General features: G+C 33.9%; 1 protein-coding gene across 12 annotated transcripts in view; it reads right to left on the bottom strand.

Annotated features, from left to right (window-relative positions):
• EHBP1 (EH domain binding protein 1) overlaps window positions 1-24,369 on the bottom strand; it is a 369,287-nt gene that overhangs the window by 308,631 nt on the left and 36,287 nt on the right. For all 12 annotated transcript variants that reach the window (XM_074207073.1, XM_074207081.1, XM_074206989.1 and 9 more), the window contains exons 2-3: window positions 17,417-17,474; window positions 5,777-5,872 (exon numbers count right to left, since the gene is read on the bottom strand). In XM_074207073.1, coding sequence (XP_074063174.1) covers window positions 5,777-5,872; window positions 17,417-17,474 — 154 coding nt within the window. The remainder of the gene's footprint in view (window positions 1-5,776; window positions 5,873-17,416; window positions 17,475-24,369) is intronic.

Here is a 24,369-nt window from a genome sequence, read left to right as displayed (position 1 = left end):
AACTGCTAGTATTATAAATGAAAAAAGTGAGCTCACCACCAATGAGGAGGAAACTAAAGTAATAATTCACAATTATTTTGCCCAATGAATTTGATAATCTCAATGAAATGCATGAATATTTACAAAAATTTAAGTTGCCTGGGTTAAATGATGAGGAAATTAAATACCTAAATAATCCTATCTCTGAAAAAGAAATTCAAGAAAACAATATTGAGGGGTGGTTAGGTGGCGTGGTGGATAAAGCACGGGCCCTGGAGTCAGGAGTACCTGGGTTTAAATCCGGTCTCAGACACTTAATAATTACCTAGCTGTGTGGCCTTGGGCAAGCCACTTAACCCCGTTTGCCTTGCAAAAAATCTAAAAAAAAATTATTGAACACTTCTCACACAACTAAAATCACTTTCAAATAACTGGGCTAATATCAACTGCTCATGGATAGGTCAAGCAAATATAATCAAAATGTCAATTCTATCAAAATTAAATTACTTGTTTAATGTCCTATCGATCAAAATTTCAAAAAATTGCTTTAATGAGGTAGAAAAATTGTAAGTAAATTCATATGGAGAAATAGAAATTCAAGAATCTCTAGGGATTTAATTAAAAAAGTACAAAAGAAGGTGGCTCAGCCCTACTAGATCTAAAATTATATTATAAAGCATCAATCATCAAAACTATCTGGTAATTGCTAAGAAATAGAGGGGTAGATCAGTGGAATAAACTAGGTGCAATAGCAGGAAATGATTACAGTAATTTGCTGTTTGATTAAACCCAAAGAGTCCAGTTATTGGGATAAAAACTCTCTCTTAAATAAAAACTATTGGCAAAATTGGAAGTTAGTATGGCAGAAACTTGGATTAGACCAATCTTTCTGGAAAGCAATTTGGAATTATACCTAAAAGGAAACAAAACATGCATACCCTTTGATCCAGCAATACCACTACTGGGTCTATACCCTGAAGAGATTATTAAAAAGGGCAAATAAAAACATCACCTGCATAAAAATATTCATAGCAGCTCTGTTTGTGGTGGAAAAGATTTGAAAATTGAGTGAATGTCCATCAACTGGGGAATAGCTTAATAAACTGTGGTGTATGCATGTCATGGAACACTTGTTCAACTAGAAACCAAGAGGGATGGGAATTAAGGGAAGCCTGGAAGGGTATGAACTGATGCTGAGTGAGGTGGGCAGATCCAGAAGAACACTGTACACCCTTAACAGCAACATGGGCTTGCTCATACCAAAAGGGCAACAATCAGGCACAATTTTGGGATACCTGTGACAGAGAATGCCATCTGTATCCTGAGAAAGAATTGTGGAATTTGAACAAAGACCAAAGGCTTTAAAGTAATAACTTTCAATTTAAAAAAAAAGTTATTATGTAACTCTGCTATATCTCATATTGTATGTTTCTTCCTTAAGGATATGATTTCTCTCTCATCACATTCAACTTAGATCAATGTATACCATGGAAACAATGTAAAGACTAGCAAACTACCTTCTATGGGGTTGGGGGGAGAGAAGCAAGGTTAGGGGGGAAATTATAAAATTCAAAATAAATAAAATCTTTCAAAACCAAAAAAAGGACTTCCAAAATGTTATGATAAAAAGGCCAGACCTGAACAGAAAATTCAATCTTCAAATACAAGACTCAAGAAATGAATAAAAAGGTAAATGGAAAAAGGGAAAATCACTAATCAAGTTTATTAAACTGTATAAATCCCTATAAGGGAAAATAATACTTATACCTCTTAAGAATTCTAACTCTCAGGGTGGCTAGGTGGTGCAGTGGATAAAGCACTAGCCTTGGAGTCATGAGTTACCTGGGTTCAAATCTGGTCTCAGACACTTAATAATTACCTAGCTGTGTGGCCTTGGGCAAGCCACTTAACCCCATTTGCCTTGCAAAAATCTAAAAAAAAGAGTTATATCTTAGGATAGTTAAAAGAAACATATTTAGAAAGAAGGTATGAATATAGAATGACTATGAAAGTTTTGACCTTTTAGCCAATACCTTAGTTAATGAGGGTTGAGTATAGTTGATTTAAAAACGAAGACAAAAACCAAAAGAAAATGGTGAATGAGGAGGAAATTAAAATGATAATTTGGAACTATTTTGCTGAATTGTATGCCAACAAATCTGACAATATAAGGGAAACGAATGAATATTTACAAAAAATGTAAGCTACCCAGATGAACAGGAGGGAAAAAAATGCCTCTATTTCAAAAAAAAATTCAAGAAACCATTAATAAACTCCCTAAGGAAAAAATTTCTACAGATTTCTACCAAAGTGAATTCTACCAAATATTTAGGGAACAATTCTATGTAAACTATTTTTAAAAAGAGGAGTTCTACCAAATTCCTTTAATGATACCAATAGGGTGCTGACAAGAAGAGTCAAAATAGACAAAAGAAAATTATAAACCAATTTCCTTAATGAACATTGATGTAAAAATTTTAAATAAAATTTTAGCAAAGAGATTAAAACAAGTTATTAATAAGATAATACACCATAATCAGGTAGGATTATACCAGGTAGGGAGGGATGATTCAATATTAGGAAAACAATCAACATAATTGAACATATCAATAACAAAACCAACAGGAATCATATGATCATCTCAATAGATGCTGAAAAAGTCTGACAAAATATAGCACCCATTTCTATTAAAAACACTAGAAAGTATAGGGATAAGTGGAATTTTCCTTAAAATAAGAATCATATCTATCTAAAACCATAAACAAGCATTATAAGTAATGGGGGAAAGACTAGGAGCATTTCCAATAAGATCAGGGTTTTGTAAAACAAGGATGCCTATTATCACCACTGCTCTTCAACTAGAAATGTTAGTTTTAGCAATAAGAGAAGAAAAAGAAATTGAAGGAATTAGAATTGGCAACGAGGAAACAAAACTTCCACTGTTTGCAGACAATGTGATGGTATACTCAGAGAACCCTAGAAACACTGAAAAACTAATTAAAACAACTAGCAAATTCAGCAAAGTAGCAGGATATAAAATAATCCCACATAAATCATCAGCATTTCTATATATTACCATAAAAGTACAGCAGAAGGAGATAGAAAGAGAAATCCCATTTAAATTAACTGTATACAACATAAAATACATCTACCTTCCAAGACAAACCCAGAAAATGTATGAACACAATTACAAAATACTTTTCATACAAATAAAGTCGAATACAAACAATTGGAAAAATGTCAACTGCTCATGGTTAAACCGAGCTAATATAATAAAAATGGCAAATCTACCCAAATTAAATTACTTATTATTATTATTACTTATTTAGTGCCATATAAAACTACCAAAAACTTTTTTTATAAAACTAGAAAAATAATTAATAAAATTTATCTGGAGCAACAAGAGGTCAAGAATATCAAAGGAATTGGTGAAAAAAAAAATAAAGAAGAGTGTTTTAGTGGTACCAGATCTAAAAAGTATATTATAAAACAGGAGTCATCAAAACTGCATGGTACTGGTTAAGAAAAAGAATAAAGACAGCTGGTAATGCAGTGGATAGAGTACTGGCCCTGGAGTCAGGAGGACCTGAGTTCAAATCCAGTCTTAGACACTTAATACTTAGCTATATGACTTTGGATAAGCAACTTAACCCCATTGCTTTGCAAAAATCAAAAAAAGAAAAAAAAAAGAAAGGAAAAAAAAGAAGTATAGAGTGGTGGACCAGTGAATTAGAGTAGACACAAAAGAAATAGTGGTAAATGACTATAGTAATCTACTATACTATAAAGACATTAGCTTCCAGGATAAAAAGTCACTACTCAACAAAAACTGTGGGAAAACTAGAAAATACTATGGCAAAAACTAGACATAGACCTTCTTCTCACACACTATCCCAAAATAAGGTCAAAATCAGTACAGGATTTAGACAAAAAGGGCAATATCACAGACCAATTAAAAGATCATGAAATACTCTGTTGGATCTATGACCAAACAAGAAATAGAGAACATTATAAATTGCAGGATTATTTTGATTATGTTAAATTAAAAACCTTCTCCATTAATAAAACCAATACATTCAATATTGGAAAGAAAACAGGAAGCTGGGTAACAATTTTCACAGTTAGTGTTACTGGAAAAGGACTTTTTTTTAAATTATAGAGAACCGAATCAAATTTCTAAGTTTGCAAGTCATTCCCCTACTGATAGTCAAAGGACTTGAATAGGCAGTTTTCAAAATAAGAAATTAAAGCTATAAATAGTCATATAAAAATGCTCCAAATCATTACAGAGTCAAATTAAAACAATTGTGAGGAACACCCTCACACCTATGGCCAAGATGACAAGAAAGGGAATGATTAATATCGGAGAGGCTGTGGGAAAATTGGTACATTAATACATTGTTGGTAGAGTTGTGAACTGATTCAGCCATTCTGGAGAGCAATCTGGAACTATACCGAAAGAGCAATAACACTGATCATACCCTTTGATCCCATCAATACCAATGCTAGGCTTATTTCCTAAAGAAATCCTAAAAAATGGGAAAAGCCTTACATATTCAAAAACATTTATCACAGCTCTTTTTGTAATGACAACGAACTGGAAATTGGGGGGATGCACATGAAATGAGGAATAGTTGAACAAGTTAGGGTATATGAATGTTATGGAATACTATTGTTCTATAAGAAATCATGAATGGTTAGACTTTAGAGAAGCATGGAAAGAATTACATGAATTGCTGCTTATTGAAGGGAGAAGAACCAAGAGAACATTGTACACATTAACAAGATTGTGAGATGATTAACTATGATGGATGCAGCTCCTCTAAGCAGTTCAGAGATCAAGGATAATCCTGAGAGGTCCTACTATGGAGAAAGCCATCTACATCATGAGGAAAAAACCATGGAATTTAAATGCATACTATGTTCATTTAAAAAAATTTCTCTTATATTTTTCCTTCCTATCTCATGGTTTTTTCCCTTTTCCTAAAGTTCTAATTCCTCTTACACAAAATGTCTAATATGTAAATATATTAAATACAAGTGAAATTGTTTAAAGACTGCTTACTGCCATGGGGAAGAGGGAGGGAAAGGACAGTGGTAGAAAAATGTGTAACTCATAAATTTGCAAATGGATGAATGTTGAAAAACTCATAGTATGTAACTGGAAAAATAAAATAAAATTTCAATTCAAAAATAAGATGATCCAGACAAAATTCCAATCAGACAGTAAAATAAAGAATCTAAATTTAGTGCATTTCTGCTCAGACAGGTCTGGGAAAGTATTGATTCAACCTTTTGTTAGATATGGATGATATGGAAATTGACAAGCTTCTTTGACCAAGATCTGAGTAATTTGAGAACCAGTATCCCAAGATGCTCACTGTAATACAACCCAACCTCTCACTGTAGTATTCATTTTTCTTATCAAATGTTAATCAATCAGAGTTGAATGACACCCTGAGGAACATCTGTTCTTCCAAGAGTACTACCATATGGACCTTTGATCTAAAGAAGACAGTCAAATGACTATCCCTTTATTAATAAACATGATAGGGGCAGCTAGGTGGTATAGTAGATAAGAATATCAGCCCTGGAGTCAGGAGGACCTGAGTTCAAATCTGGTCTCGGATACTTAATAATTACCTAGCAATAAAGACCTTGAGCAAGTCACTTAACCCTACTACCTTGCAAAAACCAATAAATAAATATAATGGCATTATTAACAATCATGTCTCTTGGACCTTTTTAAATTCCACATATTTTATTAGGAAAAACAAAATATATAAATGAAACTTACCTTAAATAAAGTCACAGTGATTTCAATGTTTTCAGGTACAGGCCATACAACCACACCACGGTAAGGATTTTTTATTCCAGGTTGCCAACTATGAGCCTACAGAAAAATAATAAAAAAATTGTGCGTATGTATGTGCATTAGTTTCACTAGCAAGCACAGTAGAAATATTCCCCTTAGCCCCTCCCATGTAGATAAAGTTTTTACTATATTATTTTAATCTTCAAAATAATTAAATATGCATTACATCGTTTAGCTAAAAAATCCAGTCTTAAAATCTTAAAAATCCAAAGTCCACCATCAACTGAAATCATATATGTAAAATGAATGGTAATTCAATCTACAAGTTAAGTAAGCAACATTATTATTTGTAATTCAATATTAATATAAAAGAGAACAGATTCTCTAATTGCATTTATTTATAAAATATTAAAAATTTCTGGAGATGTTAATAATAACAAATATTTCTATAGTACTGTGTGCTAGGAACTGTACAGAGCTTAGTCTGTATTTCAGAAGAAATGAAAAATGGGGAGAAAAAGGACCTATACACAAAAGGCTTTTTATAGCAGCACTATCCTAGTGACAAGGAATCAGAAATTGAGGGGAAGCCCATCAGTTGGGGAATGGCTGAATAAATTGTGGTGTTTGATTGTGAAAACTATTCTGCTATAAGAAATGAGTAGGGTGTTCCAAGTAAAACTTGGAATAATTTACATGAGCTGATACAATGTGAAATGTACTGTGTACAAAGTAACAACAATACTGCAGGATGAACAAGTGTGAATGACTTAGCTTTTCTCAGCTGTGCAGTGTAACCCATTACAACTCTGAAGGAATTATGATAAAGAATGTTATCCATCCCCAGAGAGAGAAAGCTGATGGTATCTGAATATAGATTGAAGTGTACTTTTCTTAACTTTATTTTTCTTGGGGTTTCTTTTTTGGGGGGGAGGGAAGAGTATGTTTTCATTCATAAAATGATTATAATGGAGATGTTTGTATGACTACACATGTTTAACCTATATCAAATTACTTGCTTTCTCAATGAGGGAAGGAGGCAGAGGGAAAGAAGTCAGAGAATTCAGAACTTGAATTTTTTTTTAGGTTTTTACATGTGAAATGGTGTTAAGTGGCTTGACCAAGGTCACACAGTTAAGTAATTATTAAGTATCTGAGGCCGGATTTGAACTTAGGTACTCCTGACTCCAGAGCCAGTGCTCTATCCACTGTGCCTTCTAGCTGCCCCTCACAACTTGAAGTTTTAAAAAGAGTGTTGAAACTGGTTTTTGCATGTAACCGGTGAAAAACAAATAAAATGAAATATATTCTTAAAAATAATATTTTTCAAGACTATCTAAACCTGTTGTTCTATGACCTAATCAGATTACTTATAAGGAAGGTCCAGTTACATGAACTATATTTTAGGAAAGACATTGATAAGCTGGAGGGGGGGGTCAATAAGATTGATGAAAGGTCTTAAAGTCAAAGAGGAGTATTAGGAGGTCAGGATAGCTGTTTTCAAATCTGTCATAAGGAATAGGAATTGGATGTATATACATAGCTACAGAAGTCAGATACAGTAATGCTTGTAAGTTAGAGTCACAGATTGAGGTATTGTGTAAAGCAAAATTAATCAAAAGTGGCTATCTCAGAAGGCTAATAGGCATCATACAAAAAAACCTTCCCTAACAATAAGAATGTGATTTCAAATTCCTAGAAGAACAACCTAGAGAGTGAGATAAAGTTGTCAAAATCAGTGGCCAGCATTATACTAAAAATAGCACAATATTTTGAGCCCGAAGATCTATTGTTTGAATTCTGGCTCTACTTAAGTTTTATTAGCAACTTTCTTTGTTTCTCCAGGTTTCATATGAAGCTAAGCTCCTCCAGTTCTGAATCCTTTAAGAATATTGCACAAAGGTAAGGGTATTTTGAAATATTATTGAATACAGAGACACAGTCTATGTTCTCAATTAATTTATTACTACTTCCAAGAATACAAGTTCCAAAGAAAAGGTGAAAAGGTTCAAGTACTTTTAATAATTCTAGCAATGAACATTTTAATTTAGATTTATATATATATATATATATATATGTATATATACATATATATAAAGATGTGCTTTGTATACCTTATAAAGTATTCCTATCTATAAATATGTAGAATTTATGTATGCATTTATGTATATATGTACACATGTGTATGTCAGTCATTAAATATCTTACTGTATTTATCCATGGAGACAAGTACCTAAAGCTTGGTCCAGAGAGAGCACTTATACATTGCTAGTTTGAGCAGGAAAGAGAATATGGTTTGTACTGTCATTAGTTTTGATTCAGAATGACAGAAAAGAATTTTCTTCAGGAAATAACTAAAGTGCAAAAATAGATGCAGAACAGTTTGACCCCTTGACATAAGTGGATCCAAGATAGGCTATTTATCAATTATTTCTAGCATGCACAAAATACTAGAATTCACACAAAAGTAAAATTCACACAAAAAATAGTTAACTATAACAGTGATCTCAAACCTGTTACTCCAACTATTACAAACTGAAATTCATACCAAAATGTCTTCCCTATTTATAAAATCTTGGTAGACAGAAATTGTTCTGTTTCTAGTGTGCTGTAGTATGAGAAATGCTGAATATGGAAACAAAAGATGAAGTTCCAATTCTGTCATTTACATTTACCTTGAAGAGGGCACTTATCTCCATCGTATGCTTCAAGATTACATCACCCCCTATCTGTCTCTTGTCTCCAACTGAATGTCTTACAGGCATCTTAAATGCAACATGCAAAGAGAACTCATAATCTTACCCCCTATTTCTACTCCTCCCCATATAAGGAACAGAACTCCTTCAAGTCACCTAAGGTTCAGAAAATCAGAGCCAGTCTTGAGTTTTGAATTTCTTTCAATTTCCCTTGGTTTACACAGATGAAAGCATAGATTATTTATTTTGGGGGTGGGGTTGCAAGGCAATGGGGTTAACTGACTTGCCCAAGGTCACAAAGCTAGGTAATTATTAAGTGTCTGAGGCCAGATTTGAACTTAGGTTCTCCTGACTCCATGGCCAGTGCTCTATCCACTGAGCCACCTAGCTGCCCCAGCATGGATTATTTCTATACTGATTTTGAACATTACAAGATTATAAATAAAAGTTAAATGACCTGACTGTACATTAATAGACTATTAATTAACTAAAGAATCATGTCTGATTCTTCTTGCCATTTGGAGTTTTCTTAGCAAAAATAGTGTAGTGGTTTTCCATTTCCTTTTCTAGCTCCTTGTACAAATGAGAAAAAGGCAAAGAGAGATAGTCGACTTGCCTAAGGTCTCATAGCTAGTAAGTGTCCAGGGCTAGATTTGAACTCATGTCTTTCTGACTCTAGATCCAGCATTGTATCCGTTGACCACCTCACTGCCCTCTTCTTAATGTACTATGAGGGCTTTTAAAGGTTGGAAAGACATTGAAGGAAATGGAAACATCATAGGAGAAGCCCAGAAAGTAATGGAATACTACTGGACTAAAAGGACTAAAGTAAAGCTATAAAAATATGCCAGGAGAAAAGAGAATAAGCTATCCTCTCATCTGTCTGCTCTAAGATTGCCCCCAAAAGACTCATTATCCTACAGAAGCTCTGAACAAAGCCAGGGTAGATGGAATATACAATACAAAGCAGTATATTCCTACTTGGAATGTAGTCCCAGAGCCTTAACAGAAGACAATCTTCCAAGCATCATCCAGAACCCCATCAGGTAAAAGGTCCCACAAAGGATTTAGAGAGATCGTATCTCAGTTAATATAGAGGCAGTCCATGACCAAGAAAGTAACCAGACATCCTTGGCTCAAAGCAGCATCCAGGCAGCCAATGACTGGTTCACAGTGGGAAACAAGAATAAATATCTACAGAAGATGAAGCCTAGATATATCACCTACCCACACCAACCAAAGATACTAGTGTAGAGTTTGATCCAAACATAATCCACCAATTCTGGTAATTTGGTGGGGTTTGGGGGATAGGGTAGGATGAAAGAGAAAAAGAAATACCGTGGACTGAGAGAAGTCTAAGAGGAAATTCTAAAAGTAATAACTCTACAATAAGTCCTAAGAAGAGTCAAAATGAAAAAAATACCCTGGTCATAAGGATCACAAGAGTATCTGGAAGATATTAAACATAAAATAAAATGGAATAGCAACAGAAAGAAAGAATGGCAAGAAGAATTAAGACCTCCTTAGAACAGATGACAATAAAACTTACCAAAAATTGAACTTACTAAAAATTAGAAAACAACTCAATAAGAGAACAATTATTACTAAAAACAAAACCAAAAGGCTAGGGGGAAAAACAGGCCAAGTCACTTAACCCCATTACCTTGCCAAAAAAGAAATGCTTGGGAAAAAACAGAAGAAAATATAAAGACTATTAAAACAAAAACAATTGACCTGGAAAGTCAGTCAAGGAGTGAAAATCATAGGATTCCCTGAAAATCATGTCATTTCCCAACCAAAAAAAAAAGATAAGTTATTCTCTATATAAATTATACTCTAAAATGATAAGACATTTTCAAAGAAAGGAATTTAAAATATCAATAACAATATGAAAAATGTACCTAATTAACTACAACAGAAATGTTAAAGTAAAGCAACTTTGAAATTCTTTATCATCTGGGTAAAGGTGATGAAAAAAGGAAAAAGCCAAAAGCAAGGTGGTAGGAAAACAGGCACTTGGATGAACTGTTGGTAGAAATGCATTGATCCAGTCATTCTGAAAAGCAATATGGAATGATCTCCCAAATGTGTATACAAAATATATACATATTCTGACCCAGAAATATCACTATTAAGTGATCAAAAGATCAAAGGAAAGGTGATAAACATATCTGGATGCATTTACATGTGTATATACCTACATATACACACATACATACATATACAGACATGCACACTCAAATTACAACAGGTCTTTAAGAATTAGAAACTAATGCAAATTATTATATATGAAATATGAATGTAATTGGAATACTATCATGCCATAAGAACTGTCTAAAGGAATGCAATCAATGAAAACTGGGAAGACTTCCATGAACTGAGGTAGAATGAAATAAAAAAAAGGAGAAAAATTTATACAATAAAAAATTATTGTAAAAATAATCGATATTGAAAGTCTTGAACTCTGACTGACACAGTGACCAAACAGAATTTCAAAGGACCATGATGAAGCATGCTATACATCTCTTTACATAGAGATGATTGTTTAATAATACAGAATGAGATATATTTTTTGGAGACAACCAATGTGCAAATTTGCTTAGTTACACTATGCATATTTTATAAGTTTTTTCTTTTTTCTTCTTATGGGGGAAGAATCAATTTTGAATTTTAAAAATTCAATTAAATAAATAAAAAGAAAGCAAAATACAAACTGTTTAGATCTTTTGGAACCAGCAGAAAAAGTGAAAACAGAAAGAATCCATTGATCTCCTTCTGAAAAAGTCTAAAAATGAAAACTCCCAGGGACAGCCAAAATCTAGAACTTTAATATCAAAGGATAACATAATACAAGCAGTCAAAGAGAGTTTACATAAAAAAGAGCCTGAAAGCCAAGGCCATACCCAACTGAAATTAAAAAAGAAATTAAAGTTTGGAATAAAATTTTCAAAAAAGTAAAAGAAAAAACTTTGCTTTTAATTTCTGAAAAAGTCTTGAAAAGGTCATGCAGCAAAACTAAGTATAATCCTTTTGAAAGGAGAAACAGACTTAAATAATAAAGATTCTAAAAATTTCTGATGAAAATGTCAGAGCTAAGAAGAAACTGAAATGGTAAAACAGGAGTCAAATGAAACATGGAAGGGTACATTAAGTGGAAAGATGAATAGTTGACATGCTAAAAATATGTGTCTTCTCATGACCCTAATTAATATGTTCATAGGCCATAGATAAAATTTTTAAAAATATACAAAAGGCCTGGGGGGAGGAGTAATTTTCTTTTCTGAGGGAACTATTCTGGAGAGAAAGCGGGAAGGAAGAGTCAAGAAAAATACACAATATAAATTTAAAAAACCAACCACCACAAAACAATCAAAAGTAAATATTGAAAAATTAAAAAATGTATGTCCCCAATGAAGAGATATGAAAAGATACTTCTCCACTACTCTTTATTGAGGTATATGTTTTAATATAAATTTGGTTCTACATAGGATATCTGATACTTCACTGAATAATTGTTTCACAGCTCATTAGGAGTGACCTAAAATTACAGACTATATGAACTTAAAGAGAACTCCAAAATCATTTGGCTCACCACCTCTCTCTATAAATAAAGAAATTGAGATTTGGAAAAATGGCTTGCCCGAGGTCACTGTTGGTAAACTGAGGTCAGAACTCAGACTAACATTTGTTGATTCCATTATTAGCATTCTTCTTACTGAAACATAAAGACTCTAGCTCAAGCTTGTGCAACACTCTCTATTAAAAAGGAAAGAGAGCAAGATCTAACTATAACTTCAGGTCAGATGACCTTCTACCCAAAACCTGGTCAGATATGCTCTCAATCTTTTCATCTTTCCAACTCTTTCTTTAGGACTTTTTTCCAATAATACTAAATTGGATCCCAAATTAGTTTTTAAATAAATGTCCTATGTTGCATCACTCTTGTTCCTTTTATTTTTATTTCCTTGGGAGTTTAAAATGCACCTACCTTGTAAATATCTGGGTAAATTTGCCAGACTTTGTCTACATTGCAAAAAATTCAAATAAAACACTAGTATAAATTTTTGTATGGGCACTTCCTATTTAAGAATAGGACTACTTTTTTAAATTTTAGAAAGGTTTTATTTATTTTGAATCTTACAATTTTTCCCCCAATCTTGCTTCCCTCCCCCCCCTGCCCCCACAGAAGGCAGTTTGTTAATCTACATCATTCCCATAGTATGCATTGATCTAAGTTGAATGTGATGAGAGAGAAATCATATCCTTAAGGAAGAAACATATAGTATGAGATATAGCAAAATTATATAATAAGACAATTTTTAAAAAAAATCAAATTACAGGCACATAGAAAGTGTTTGGTCTTTGTTCAAACTCCACAAGTAGAATAGGACTCCTTTAAATACAAAAGAACATGACCATAAAAATATAGAATGATGCTTAGGGATTTTACTTCTTCATAAATAAATATAATTATCAATACCAAATAATTGTCTCATCCTCTTCTTTAAGCGTTGAGCAAAATCATCAATAGTTAGTTTTTCAGTTGTGACCGACTCTTCATAACCTCATGAACCATACCATGCCAGGCCCTGGCCAAGCTCAGATTCATTGTTTCTATGACAGTATTTATCCATCTCATCTGTTGCCATCCCTTTCTCTTTTTGCCTTCAATCTTTCCCAGCAACAGTCTTTTCCAATATTCTTGTCCTTGTGTGACCAAAATTTCAGCTTCAACATTTGACCTTTCAATGAATAGTCTGAATTTGTTTCTTTTAAGTATTGATTCTGGTTTGATCTCCATCATGTCCAAAGGACTCTCAAAAGTCTTTTCCAGCATCAAAATTTGAAAGCATCAACTTTTTGACATTCAGCTTCCCATATAATCCAACTCTTAGAACCACATGTTCCTTTGAAAAAGCCATTGCTTTAACTATCCTGATCTTTATTGATAAGGTGATGTCTCTGCTTTTTTACTATGCTGTCCAGATATGCCATAGCTTTCCTTCCAGAGAGCAAATCTCTTTTAATTTCATGGCTACAGTCATTGTCTGCAGTGATTGTTGAGTCCTAGCATTTAAAATCTGATACTACTTCTAATTCTTCTCCCACTATTTTCCAGAGAAGTGATGGAACCAAGCACCATGATCTTAGTATTTTATAATGCTAAGCTTTTTCAAGTCAGCTTTTACATTCTCCTTTTTCACCCTCATCAAAAGGCTTAATTTTTCTTCACTTTCTGCCACCAGAGTGGTAGTGTTTCCATTTCTGGGACTGTTGAGATTTCTCCCAAGAACCTTAATTCTCCCTCCTGATTTGTTCAGACTTGCATTTTTCCAACAGATCTTAAATAGCCAATAATTTTTGTATAATCTTGAATATATAGGTATAACCAAGTCCAACTTTTAAGTCTTCATTATGTCATGAAAGCAGACAGTGAGCTCTCAAAAGATATGTCAGCACAAACTCTAAAAAATCAAAACCAAGCTACAAGGGCTAAGATTATGGGCCTATGGATTGTTATGTCTTTTGCTCAAGAAACAACCAGGAAAGCTTAACAGAAAAGGGCTAGTTACAAAATGAGAGGTTTTTTCCCCAATCACATCAACTCATAGACAATCTTTCAAGGTATGAATATACAATCTAAATTACTGAGTATACAAAATGATATTAGCAACCTTCCTCTTGTAATATTTAAAGCCTTACACAATATGGATACAATCCATCTTTATAGACTAATTTCATATATTTCCCTTCACAATTCTACATTCTAGTCAAACTAACCTATTTGATGGTACCTTTATACATCATTCTATCTCCTTGATTTATGCTCTTTGTATGCCAATGCCACACCATCCTCCCTCATTCTCTTGGAATCTGTAGAGATTCTCAAAGCCCAAGTCAAATGTCACTTTTTGGTTGCTTCCTCTAGTTTTGAGTCTATACTCTTTCATAACTTTGTAATATTTTACTTTTATTTGCTCACATGTTCTCCCTCTACAATAGAAAATAAACTTACTGAGTAGGATAGTGTTGTTAGTATCCCAGTACCATTCCTGTTGCAGAGCTGGTTGGTTGGTTCTTGTTCTTCATTATAGAAGAAAACCAAAATGACATCACTATGTTTGTGACAAGTTACAGTGTAGCCGACTGTGGCTGATCAGATCAATACAAGCTTGGAATGCTCTACCACAGATCGGGTACAAATAGTCCATATGAATACCTAGGGAGGGTACTCTAAACTTATGGATGTCACGTTTCCTTTGAGCTGCTTCAATTCTGCCTTCCTCAGAGTGCAGCACCCTCACTGATGAGGGCATGGCATGCTGGGCAGTCCTGAGCCAGTGACTCCCAGGGTTTACAATCAATTCTAAAGTTCTTCATTGAGACCTTCAGGGTGTCTCAGCATCACTTCTTCTGACCCCCTTATGAGCACTTGCCCTGTGTGAGTTCTCCATAAAAAAAGCCTTAGGCAAACGTATGTCTGGCATTCTAATGTATCCAGTCCATCATAGTTGCACTCTCTGTAGTAATGTAGGAATGTTTGGCAGTTTAGCTTGAAAAAAGACCTCAGTGTCTGGTATCTTCTGTTGCCAGGTAATCTTCAGAATCTTCCTAAGACAATTTAAATGTAAGTGATTGAGTTTCCTGACATGGTGCTGGTAGATTGTCCAGATTTCACAGGCATATAGCAATGAGGTCAGCACAATGGCTCTGTAGACCATCAGTTTGGTAGTCAGTCTCTTAATATTACCTCTTCTCTCCCACACTTTCTTTTAGAGCTTCCCAAATACTGAGCTAACTCTGACAATGCATTTGTCAACCTCATTGTCAATGTGTAGCTCCCTCAGAGGGAAAAGGTAAGTGAATTTAGACACATTACTTAAACTCCTCCATTTGCTATAATTGATAATTTGGTGTGGTGCTGGCTTTCATTGTTAGACCAAAATAAGCACAAGGAGCAGAGAATCAATCCATATGTTCTTGCATCCCAGCTTCAGAGGCTGCATGGAGAGCACAATCATCTGCAAACATATGATCATGACCAAGACTCCCTCTACTTTGGTGGCCTTGTGGCCTTTTGCCATCAGGACAATAGCTGACCTTGAGGCCATGTTCATCCTCAGTAAAGGCAGTGGATAATAAGACTGAAAACATCATGATAAAATATGTTGTAGAGCAGGTATTTCATCAGTGCTTAATTGATATCACAGGTGTTTGAAGTATGGATTTTTTGGGCGGGATGTTTTTGCGAGGCAATGGGGTTAAGTGACTTGCTCAAGGTCACACAGCTAGGTAATTAAGTGTCTGACTCATATTTGAACTCAGGTCTTCCTGACTCCAATGCTGTGCTTTGAAGTACTGAACTCCATGTTTGAAGTACTGAACCACTATTTTGTCCAGTAAAACTTTTTTTTGTAGACCTAACCTTTCTCAATATTCTATTGATTCTTTCCAGCTCATTTATCCTTATAATATTCCAAGAATAGGTCTTTTCCAAATTTTATAGCTGTAAAAAACTAAGGCATTGAAAAGTTAAGGTGTTCATTTACTCATTCAATGCATTCAGAACCAACTAAAACAAAATTGCTAAGAATAACGTAAGACACAAAGAATATAAGCTATGGTCCTGCCCTCAAAGCTTCCAGTCCAGTTAAGGAACCTAAAAAAAAAAATACTATTGTTCAATGATTGATAGTTCAAGTTGTTAAATTTATAGCCCACTGCCTGAAAACTCCTTAGTAGTGCAGCCCAAGTCCCACTTGAAAATGTAATAGTGAAATATTTAAAAAATAAATAAAAATGCAACATAAATAATGCTAATATGCAGTTTTCTAAGTCAATATGTGACTAGCAGGTATCATTTCTATTTGAGTTCCACACCACTGGTCTATTCTATTCCATCAAGAATAAAATGCAGATGTTTATATTTTTGTATAGTATCCACTAGGGTACAATCCAGCCAGACTGGCCTTTTCTTTATTCCTTATATTTGATACTCCATCTTCTGGGAATGCATTCCCTCATTATCTCTACTTCATAGAGTCCTTCTTTTCTAATATGCCATCCAAGAAGGAGTTTCTGCATAAAGCCTTTTCTATTTCCCTCAGGTGCTTTCCTCCCCCAACCAATCTTGTATTTTACTACTTAATATTTATTTCTAATTATGAATATTTATTTATAATGTACACATTATTATATGTATGTTTTTCTTCCACTATTAGAATGTAAGCTCTTTGTTTCATTCTCTGTATTTGTATTCCAAGGGCCTAGTACTTGGTAGAACACTTAATCCTTAATGATTAATTTTTATTAGATATGAAAATAAAATTTTATTTTATTTCACCCAATTAATTTATATGTAACATGAAAGATAGGGTGGTATAGTACAGATGCCAAAACACTTGGCCAGTTGTTTCCTAAGTATTTGGGAAATATTTAACAAAATAAAATATAATAAAATATAACGTTAATATATAGTTTTTTAAAGCAATATGTGGTTCCAGGGATCTTTATGTATACTTCAGTAGCTCCCATTTTTCTTTTGAGTGTAGTGGCTAGAGGGTCTTGAGTGTTAGGAAGACCTGGATTAAAGACCAATATTCAATAAATACTTGATTGCATCTTGGTGCCCTTCTCTTATGTTAAGATTAAAGTTGTAGAATGGTACTGATCTGCTATGGGAGTAGGGGTGGAGTATGAGAAATGAGGACAAAGAAGGTTTCTTCACTAGATTTCACCATACCAATGAATTCAAAGGTCTAATATGAAAAATTAAATAAAATTGTATAATTATGCTTTACTATGTACAAGTATTAATGTATGATACTATCATTTAAATATTACCACACATGCCTTGACTATATAAGAACTAAATTTTGAACTGAATTCAGACAGAATGTATTTGATGGTTTAGCAAGATACTAACCTTAGAAGATTTCCTTCGGCTTCTTCTTGTCCAAACAACTACCAGTTTATCTGGCTGCCTGTTAGAAAAAAGAACATATGCAAGAAACAGGTTTTAAAATAATTTAAATTATACATCAACAAAGCATAAACAACTGTTTGAAACACAAATTATCTTAAAATAGAAAAAAATCTTTAACTTCAAAAACTAAAAAGAAAGCATTTATTAAATGCTTACTACGTGACAGGCATGGTGCTAAGTAGTAAGAAGACAGATGGAAAGACAGACCAGCAAGACAGATAAACTGGTGGTTGTTCAGACAAGAACATTTTTTTTTTGCCACTTGATGAGGATACAAACAAGCAGAATCATCCTTGCCTCCAAGAACCTTATGTAGTAATGAAGGAAAAGAGACACATGAAGGGTGGAAAAGAGACACATGAAGGGCAGCTGAAGGAAAGAGGACTCTGCAAGGTGTGGAGATCATGTCAACAGCTGTCTGGAAGACAGATCAGAGAGGGAAAATACTGAGGCCATGAGAGCAATTAAAGGGATATTTCATTTGTCTAAGAAGAAAGTGTTGAGGGCCTGAATTAGGGAGGTATCTGTGTGGATGGGAAGAAGATGATGTAAATAAGAGATATTAGATGAAAGAATAACAAGATTAGTCAGGTAATTAGAAATCAAGGATGAGTAAGAGTAAAAAATCGAGGACATAACTAGTGTAATGAATCTGAGTGTCTGGAAGGATGATGGAATTCCCAAAAGTAAAGGGGCAGAAAAGGTAAGTTAGCATTGGGGTAAAAGACAATGCGTTTTTCCCTCTTTCATAAAAGCTGAAAATAATTTTGGCAGAAATTAAGGCTAATAGGATGAAGACATTACATCATATTCTGTAATACATTCTAAATAGATACATGACCTTCATATTAAAGCTCATACTACTAAAAAAAAATTAGAAGGGAAGCACTTAGTACTTCCTACTACTAAAGGCAGTATTCTTAACTAAACAAAGGCAATTACAAAAGATAAAACTTATGACTTTAATTAAAGGAAATTGAAAATTTTCTACATAGGGAAAATTAATGCATCTAATAAGAAAGGAATCAATTGAATGGGATAAAAAAAATACTCTGATACTCTGATATGGGTTTGGTATCCAAGAAATATAAACAGTTAAATATATTTAAAACTACTAACTTTTCCTCTGAAAATAAGTAGCCAAAATATATGCATGAAATAATTCTTAAAATAATTGTGAAATACTGACAACTAGAAAGATTGCTATAAATCACTAAAAATTAGAAAAATATGAATCAAAATTTCCCTTAAGTTTCATCTGATAGCCTGAAAATTGGCAAAGATGACAAAAATGGGAAAAGTAAATGTTGGAAGGGTGACCAGAAAATGGACACATTGGTATATTGCAAGTGGAATTATGAATCACTACAATTATTTTGAAAAAATAATTTGGAATTATGCCAATAAAGTGACTAAAATGTCCATATTCTTTGACACAGACATTACATAAGTAAACTTATATGTCATGGAAGCTAGTGCTATGAAAAAAAATTCATTTATAACACAATATTTATAGCATCATTTTCTGTGACAGCAAACAACTGGAAACAAAATAAATGCCTATCAAATGGAGAATAGCTAATCAAATTGTGGCATGAATGTGATGGAATATAAGTTAACTATGAGAAATGAAAAATGTAGAGATGGAGTCAAGATGGAGGAGTACAAAAGCATTCCACCAAGCTCTCCCAAATTCTTCACCAACTTAAAAAAAAACCCAGCTCAAATGGAATTCTGGAGCAGGAGAACCAACAAAATGTGGGATAAAATACTTTTCTAGTCCAAGATAACTTAGAAGGTTGGCAGGAAACGTCCGTTTCACCCGGGGTGGTGGTCAATCCTATACATTCAGCATAAGCAACACCTTGGTACTAGCAGTGGGCCCTGGAGGCAGCTGCATTCAGGGGATAGGGGAAGAGCATTTTCAGAAACTCAGCCTTTGGGTTTTAGAGGGTTTGGAAAATTGGTCATAAAAAGATTGCTAAAGATGCTTTTGTTGGCACTGGATTTAGTATCCTATACTATGGCCCATACCAGTTGCAGTTTGCAGTCCTAGGGCCAAAAGGAGTAATAGTACTTGTGACTGCAGGGAAGAAGAGGTCCTAGTTCGGGTTCCAGGTCAAAAAACAGTGATGGGGGGGGGGGGGGACTAATGTCCTTGTTCTCAACTTCAAGAAAAGTAAAGCTTTAGCAATTGTGACTGCAGGAGAATAGGGGAATAGGTTATAGTCCTAGGGCCACCAGTGCTAATGCTCATGGTTCCAGAGGAGTTCCCTTTCTGGATAAAGACCAGAAGAATAGAGACAATACCTCTACTTAGTTCATACCACCACTTAAGTATAGAAAACCTGCCAGCCCCCAGCTCAAAAAACAGTAGAAAGAAAGGTCTGACACTTGGGACACTGCCCTCTTAACTGTAAAGTTAAAAGTCAAGAAACATGATAGAAAAATTAGCAAACAACAAGGAAAGTAATCTGATCATAAAAAGTTACTATGGAGAAAGGGAAGAACAAGACATAAACCCCTAAAAAGATGACAACAAAAACAACTGCAAGTAAAGTCTCAAAGAAAAATGGGAATTGAATACAAACTCAATAACAATACCTAGAAGAGATTTAAAAGGGGGTGGGGAAGATTTAAAATATCAAATAAGACAGGTAGAAAAAAACTGGGAGTGAGTACAATTAACCGACAGGTTGCCATTTTTTGACACTGCCAATTTTCAGGCTATCAGATGAAACCTAAGGGATATTCTGATTTGTATTTTTCCTATTCCATACTTAAATCTGACAGAGAAACTAGGAAAAGAGGTTTACTGGGACAAGTTGTTACTTCATGTGAATCCTAGAGATAGCCACACAAGGCTGAATGAGAAATCGTGGTTGATCATATATAGTCAGAAGTAAGGCATTCAAAAAAAGAAGAAACAACATATTCAAAAGAAAGGAATACAGAAAAAACACAAAGCATTCAGGACAGAAATCATTTCAGTATGTGGAAGGTAATATGTGATAATGGTGGGAAAAGGAGGCACCAGACTATGAAGAGTCTCATCAACCAAACTTTTTGAAATATGAACTTTTCTTGACAGGCAATGTGGAATCACTGAAGACTGTTTAGCGGAGAAGTAGCATGATCACATCTGTTCAACAGGAAGTTTATTATAATAGTGGTATGAAGAACAGAATAAAGCACATAAGGTAACAAAGGCCAAAAGAGCAAAAAAAAAAAAAGAGGTTATTACATTAATCCACTGGTTTAAAAGCCTATTCCCAAGTGGTATCAGAGGAACTTTAGAAGAGGGGATAAATTAAGAAGAGGTTTCAGAGGTAGAATTGCAGAGCTTGGGTAAAGAATCAAACAAAAATGGTTTGTTTTCAATTCTATAAATAATGGTAGTGATAGTAGTAATTATTATTAGCATCTACATAATGCTCTATGGTTTCCAAAGTACTTTTTATGTTACCTCATTTGATCCTCAAAACAAGCCTATTAAGAAAATATTATTCCCCATTTTACATGTGAGGAAGGTGAAGGTGAAAGATTACATGACTTGCCTGTGATCACAATGTTATTTAGAAGTGTGTAATCTCTGAAAAAATTATTCTAAATTTCAATAATTTAAATTCATTTTGTTTTTGTTTTGTTTTGTTGTTTTTAAATAAACAAAACAGTCAGAGAACTGTGTTTATTCTGAGGATAGATAGAAACAGGAGGGGCTTCTCCCCAAACACCCAATTTCACAAGTAACATGATCAGGGTGGGGGCTCTTGGGCACCCCTCCCCAGATTTTATGGCAGACAGAGACTGTATCAGAGGTAGAAAAACTACCTCTCCTGGGAACAATTGAAATTAATTTTTAAAATTAAAGTTAATAAACAACCCCTGCTTTCCAATTTAATAACCATACCAACCCTATTTAACAAATTCCCTTTTTGGTATATCTTCTTCTATACACAGTTCACAAAGAACTGGGAAGTTCTATGACGCCCTAAATGCTTAACTATTTCCTCTATTTTTAAGAAGGTTTGGGAAAAGGTGGCTTTATTTTTATTGGTATGTCTCTAAAAATAAACATATACTTATCTCTGCTTTATACTAGTCCTTTCTACAAGCCTCAAGTAGAGTAGTGAACTGCTGAGTATCTAAGTAAGGACCTTAACTGATTATAGGTCAAGTCTTCACAGTGTAAGCTTGTTTGTTCAAAGTATATTACTAGTATCAGATACAAATCCAAATTATAATGTAAGCTTTTAAAAATATATTTTAAAACCAAATAATTTTTTAAAAAATTATACACTATTTTTATTTCTCCATGAATACCTCCACTCTATTAGTTCAATCACAAAGTCAGAATTGTCTTAAACAGACTTTTTAGAGAATTGATCAAATCAAACAGATGATGGTCCATCATAGTTGTATTAAATGATGTCTCAGATCCCAGTGCTTTCCCACCTATAAACTGAGTTTCTCCTCCGCAACATCCCTAAATAAATGGTTACTCTGAATTAACTTGTGATGGCCTTAAATGATAGGGAACTCAGAACCTGCTCTAGCAACTCATTCCATTTTTAGATACTAGGTTGATAATGGTTCCTAAGAAAAATGTTTTTCTCTGAAAAAATAATTTAAAATCATTTAAAAGTCAGAATTTTAGAAATAGAAGGACCCTGAGAAATATTTAATCAAGCCTCAAAAATTTCACTAACAAGGAAACTTATCCAGATTGCTTAATGACTTGCTTGGAGTACCACCAAGAGGGCTAGAAACCAAATTTTAAAAAATAATCGGTCTAATGACCTTTCTGCTATTCAATATAGCCTTCCTAACATTTACTTCAAGAAGCATTCTGAATGCCCAATCCATTTTCATACTATTTTCCCACAAAAATTCTAGAAAGGTCCCACAAGAGGAGAAGCAATTCTTACAGTCACTAATATCTATCTCCCAAAGTAGCAAAGATGAAGCAACATTTTACTGGGCAGACTCATGGGCTCTATGATATCTGAATATTTCATGGTGACTATTTCATAGCTATAGATATATAATAGCATTCACTAAATGAAAGAACAACCACAGGTAGATGGTACTGTGAAGAGATGATAGGCTTGGAGACCTGAGTCTTCCTAACTTTTAACCCAGTTTCAGACACTCACTAGCTACATAATCCTATGCAAAATATTTCACTTCCAGTTGTTTCAATTTCAACTATAAGATGGGGATAATAACAGCACTTATCCTGCAATGTAGAAGAATAAAATAATATATTTGTTCAAAAGCACTTAGCAGAGTGCTTAGTATACACTATTTGTGGTGCCTATACATGGTATAGACACTATTTAAATACTACTAGGAATAAGTGTTCCCCCCTTCCCTCTTGAACTAACCAGTTCCTTAACACCACAAAGGATTCATGAAAAGGTACTTAAAAAAACTCTAAGACTAGTATCAATACACAATTTAAATATATATTAGTCAAAAAGACATTAAATGCTATCACATAGTAGACTTCACATAACTATAAGGGACTGTCTTATAACATGATACTCTTCAGCAATTAAACTTCTCTGCATCAGTATCTTATGCCAGTACTAGCCCATAATCTTCAGGAGCACAGAGAATATGGCCTACCTAAATTCTGTACCTCCACCAGTGCCCTATATAGAGCTCTAGACAAAATAAGCCTCAATAAATATTTTCTTTAAGTACTAAGTGACTCCATGAGATGCCTTCTGAAGGTCCTTTGAAGAATTTCTTTGTTCCAGGAAATATTAGGAGCATTTAATTATACATAATCTGACTATACTGCATACATATAAATTCATAGCCCTAATAAGTGAATTGCTAAATAGTAAACTAAGTGAATATGGTCAATGAAATTATTTATGTAAGAGTATCTTGTAAAACTTTAACATTAAAAGCTTTAACATAGCATTATTCATATCTAAAGCTTTCACTTTTTCAAATTAAGCCCTAAACAGGAAAACCTGGAAAGGAAGCTGAAATTAAAACAAAGAATAATAATAAAATTCACATATGCAGTACTTTATAGTTTCTTAAAAACAACTGCTTGGGTCTATAGTAACAATGCCCCAAGACAGGGTCTCTTACTTTCTCTAGGCTACACCAAATGCTGCTAAAGTCCACCAAGAGCCAGAGTTACCAAATATTTTCCCCTATAATTTGTTAGGTGCCAAAGAATTGGGAATTAAGGACAATAATATTAAAATAGACTTGAGAGAGTTAATTGAAGATGTATCTTCCATGAATGTAAGTTTAAAAGGGCAATGTTGCACTTTATATCTCTACAACCCTATGGAGATGTTTTCCCTCTCTCAGGGGACTCTGCCTCTTGCTCTTCCACATTTCTAGCTTCCACGCTAGCAGTATATGCTTGATGAATAGTACTTTCACAAGATTGGATATGACTCTAGAGGAAATGATAAGAAGCTAGCAAGCCCCTTATAGCATCAAGCAAGAGGTAGTGCCCCTGCAAACTTTCCCAATCACAGAGGAGGCTTTGTCACATGAGTACAACATGACCTTGAGATAGAGCTGGTTGAAGTATCTGAAAGTTCAGAGATGTCAGTGGCTACAACACTCCCAAATGAGGCTGAATCACATTAAAATATAACTGGGAAACATTTAACAAAATGAATACAATGAAACATGGATTATATTAATATGTGGTTTTCTAAGTAAATAGTTGGCTGCAGGAATTGTATTATTAGTGATCATTTTTATTTGAGTTTGATACTGCTGTATTAGTTTATTTTAAGAGTTAAGAATTATCTAATCACAATCAGACTTTCATCCAACTAGCCAAACAGGAGAGTTAAATGTTTTGGGTTTTGTTTTTTTTCTTAGGATTTTGTAAGGCAAATGGGGTTAAG

The sequence above is a fragment of the Macrotis lagotis genome, chromosome 1 (assembly GCF_037893015.1).
Source record: "Macrotis lagotis isolate mMagLag1 chromosome 1, bilby.v1.9.chrom.fasta, whole genome shotgun sequence".
Lineage (NCBI taxonomy): Eukaryota > Metazoa > Chordata > Mammalia > Peramelemorphia > Peramelidae > Macrotis > Macrotis lagotis.
The sequence above is the reverse complement of the archived record's forward strand: the minus strand, read 5'-3'. Positions and strand labels throughout refer to the sequence as shown.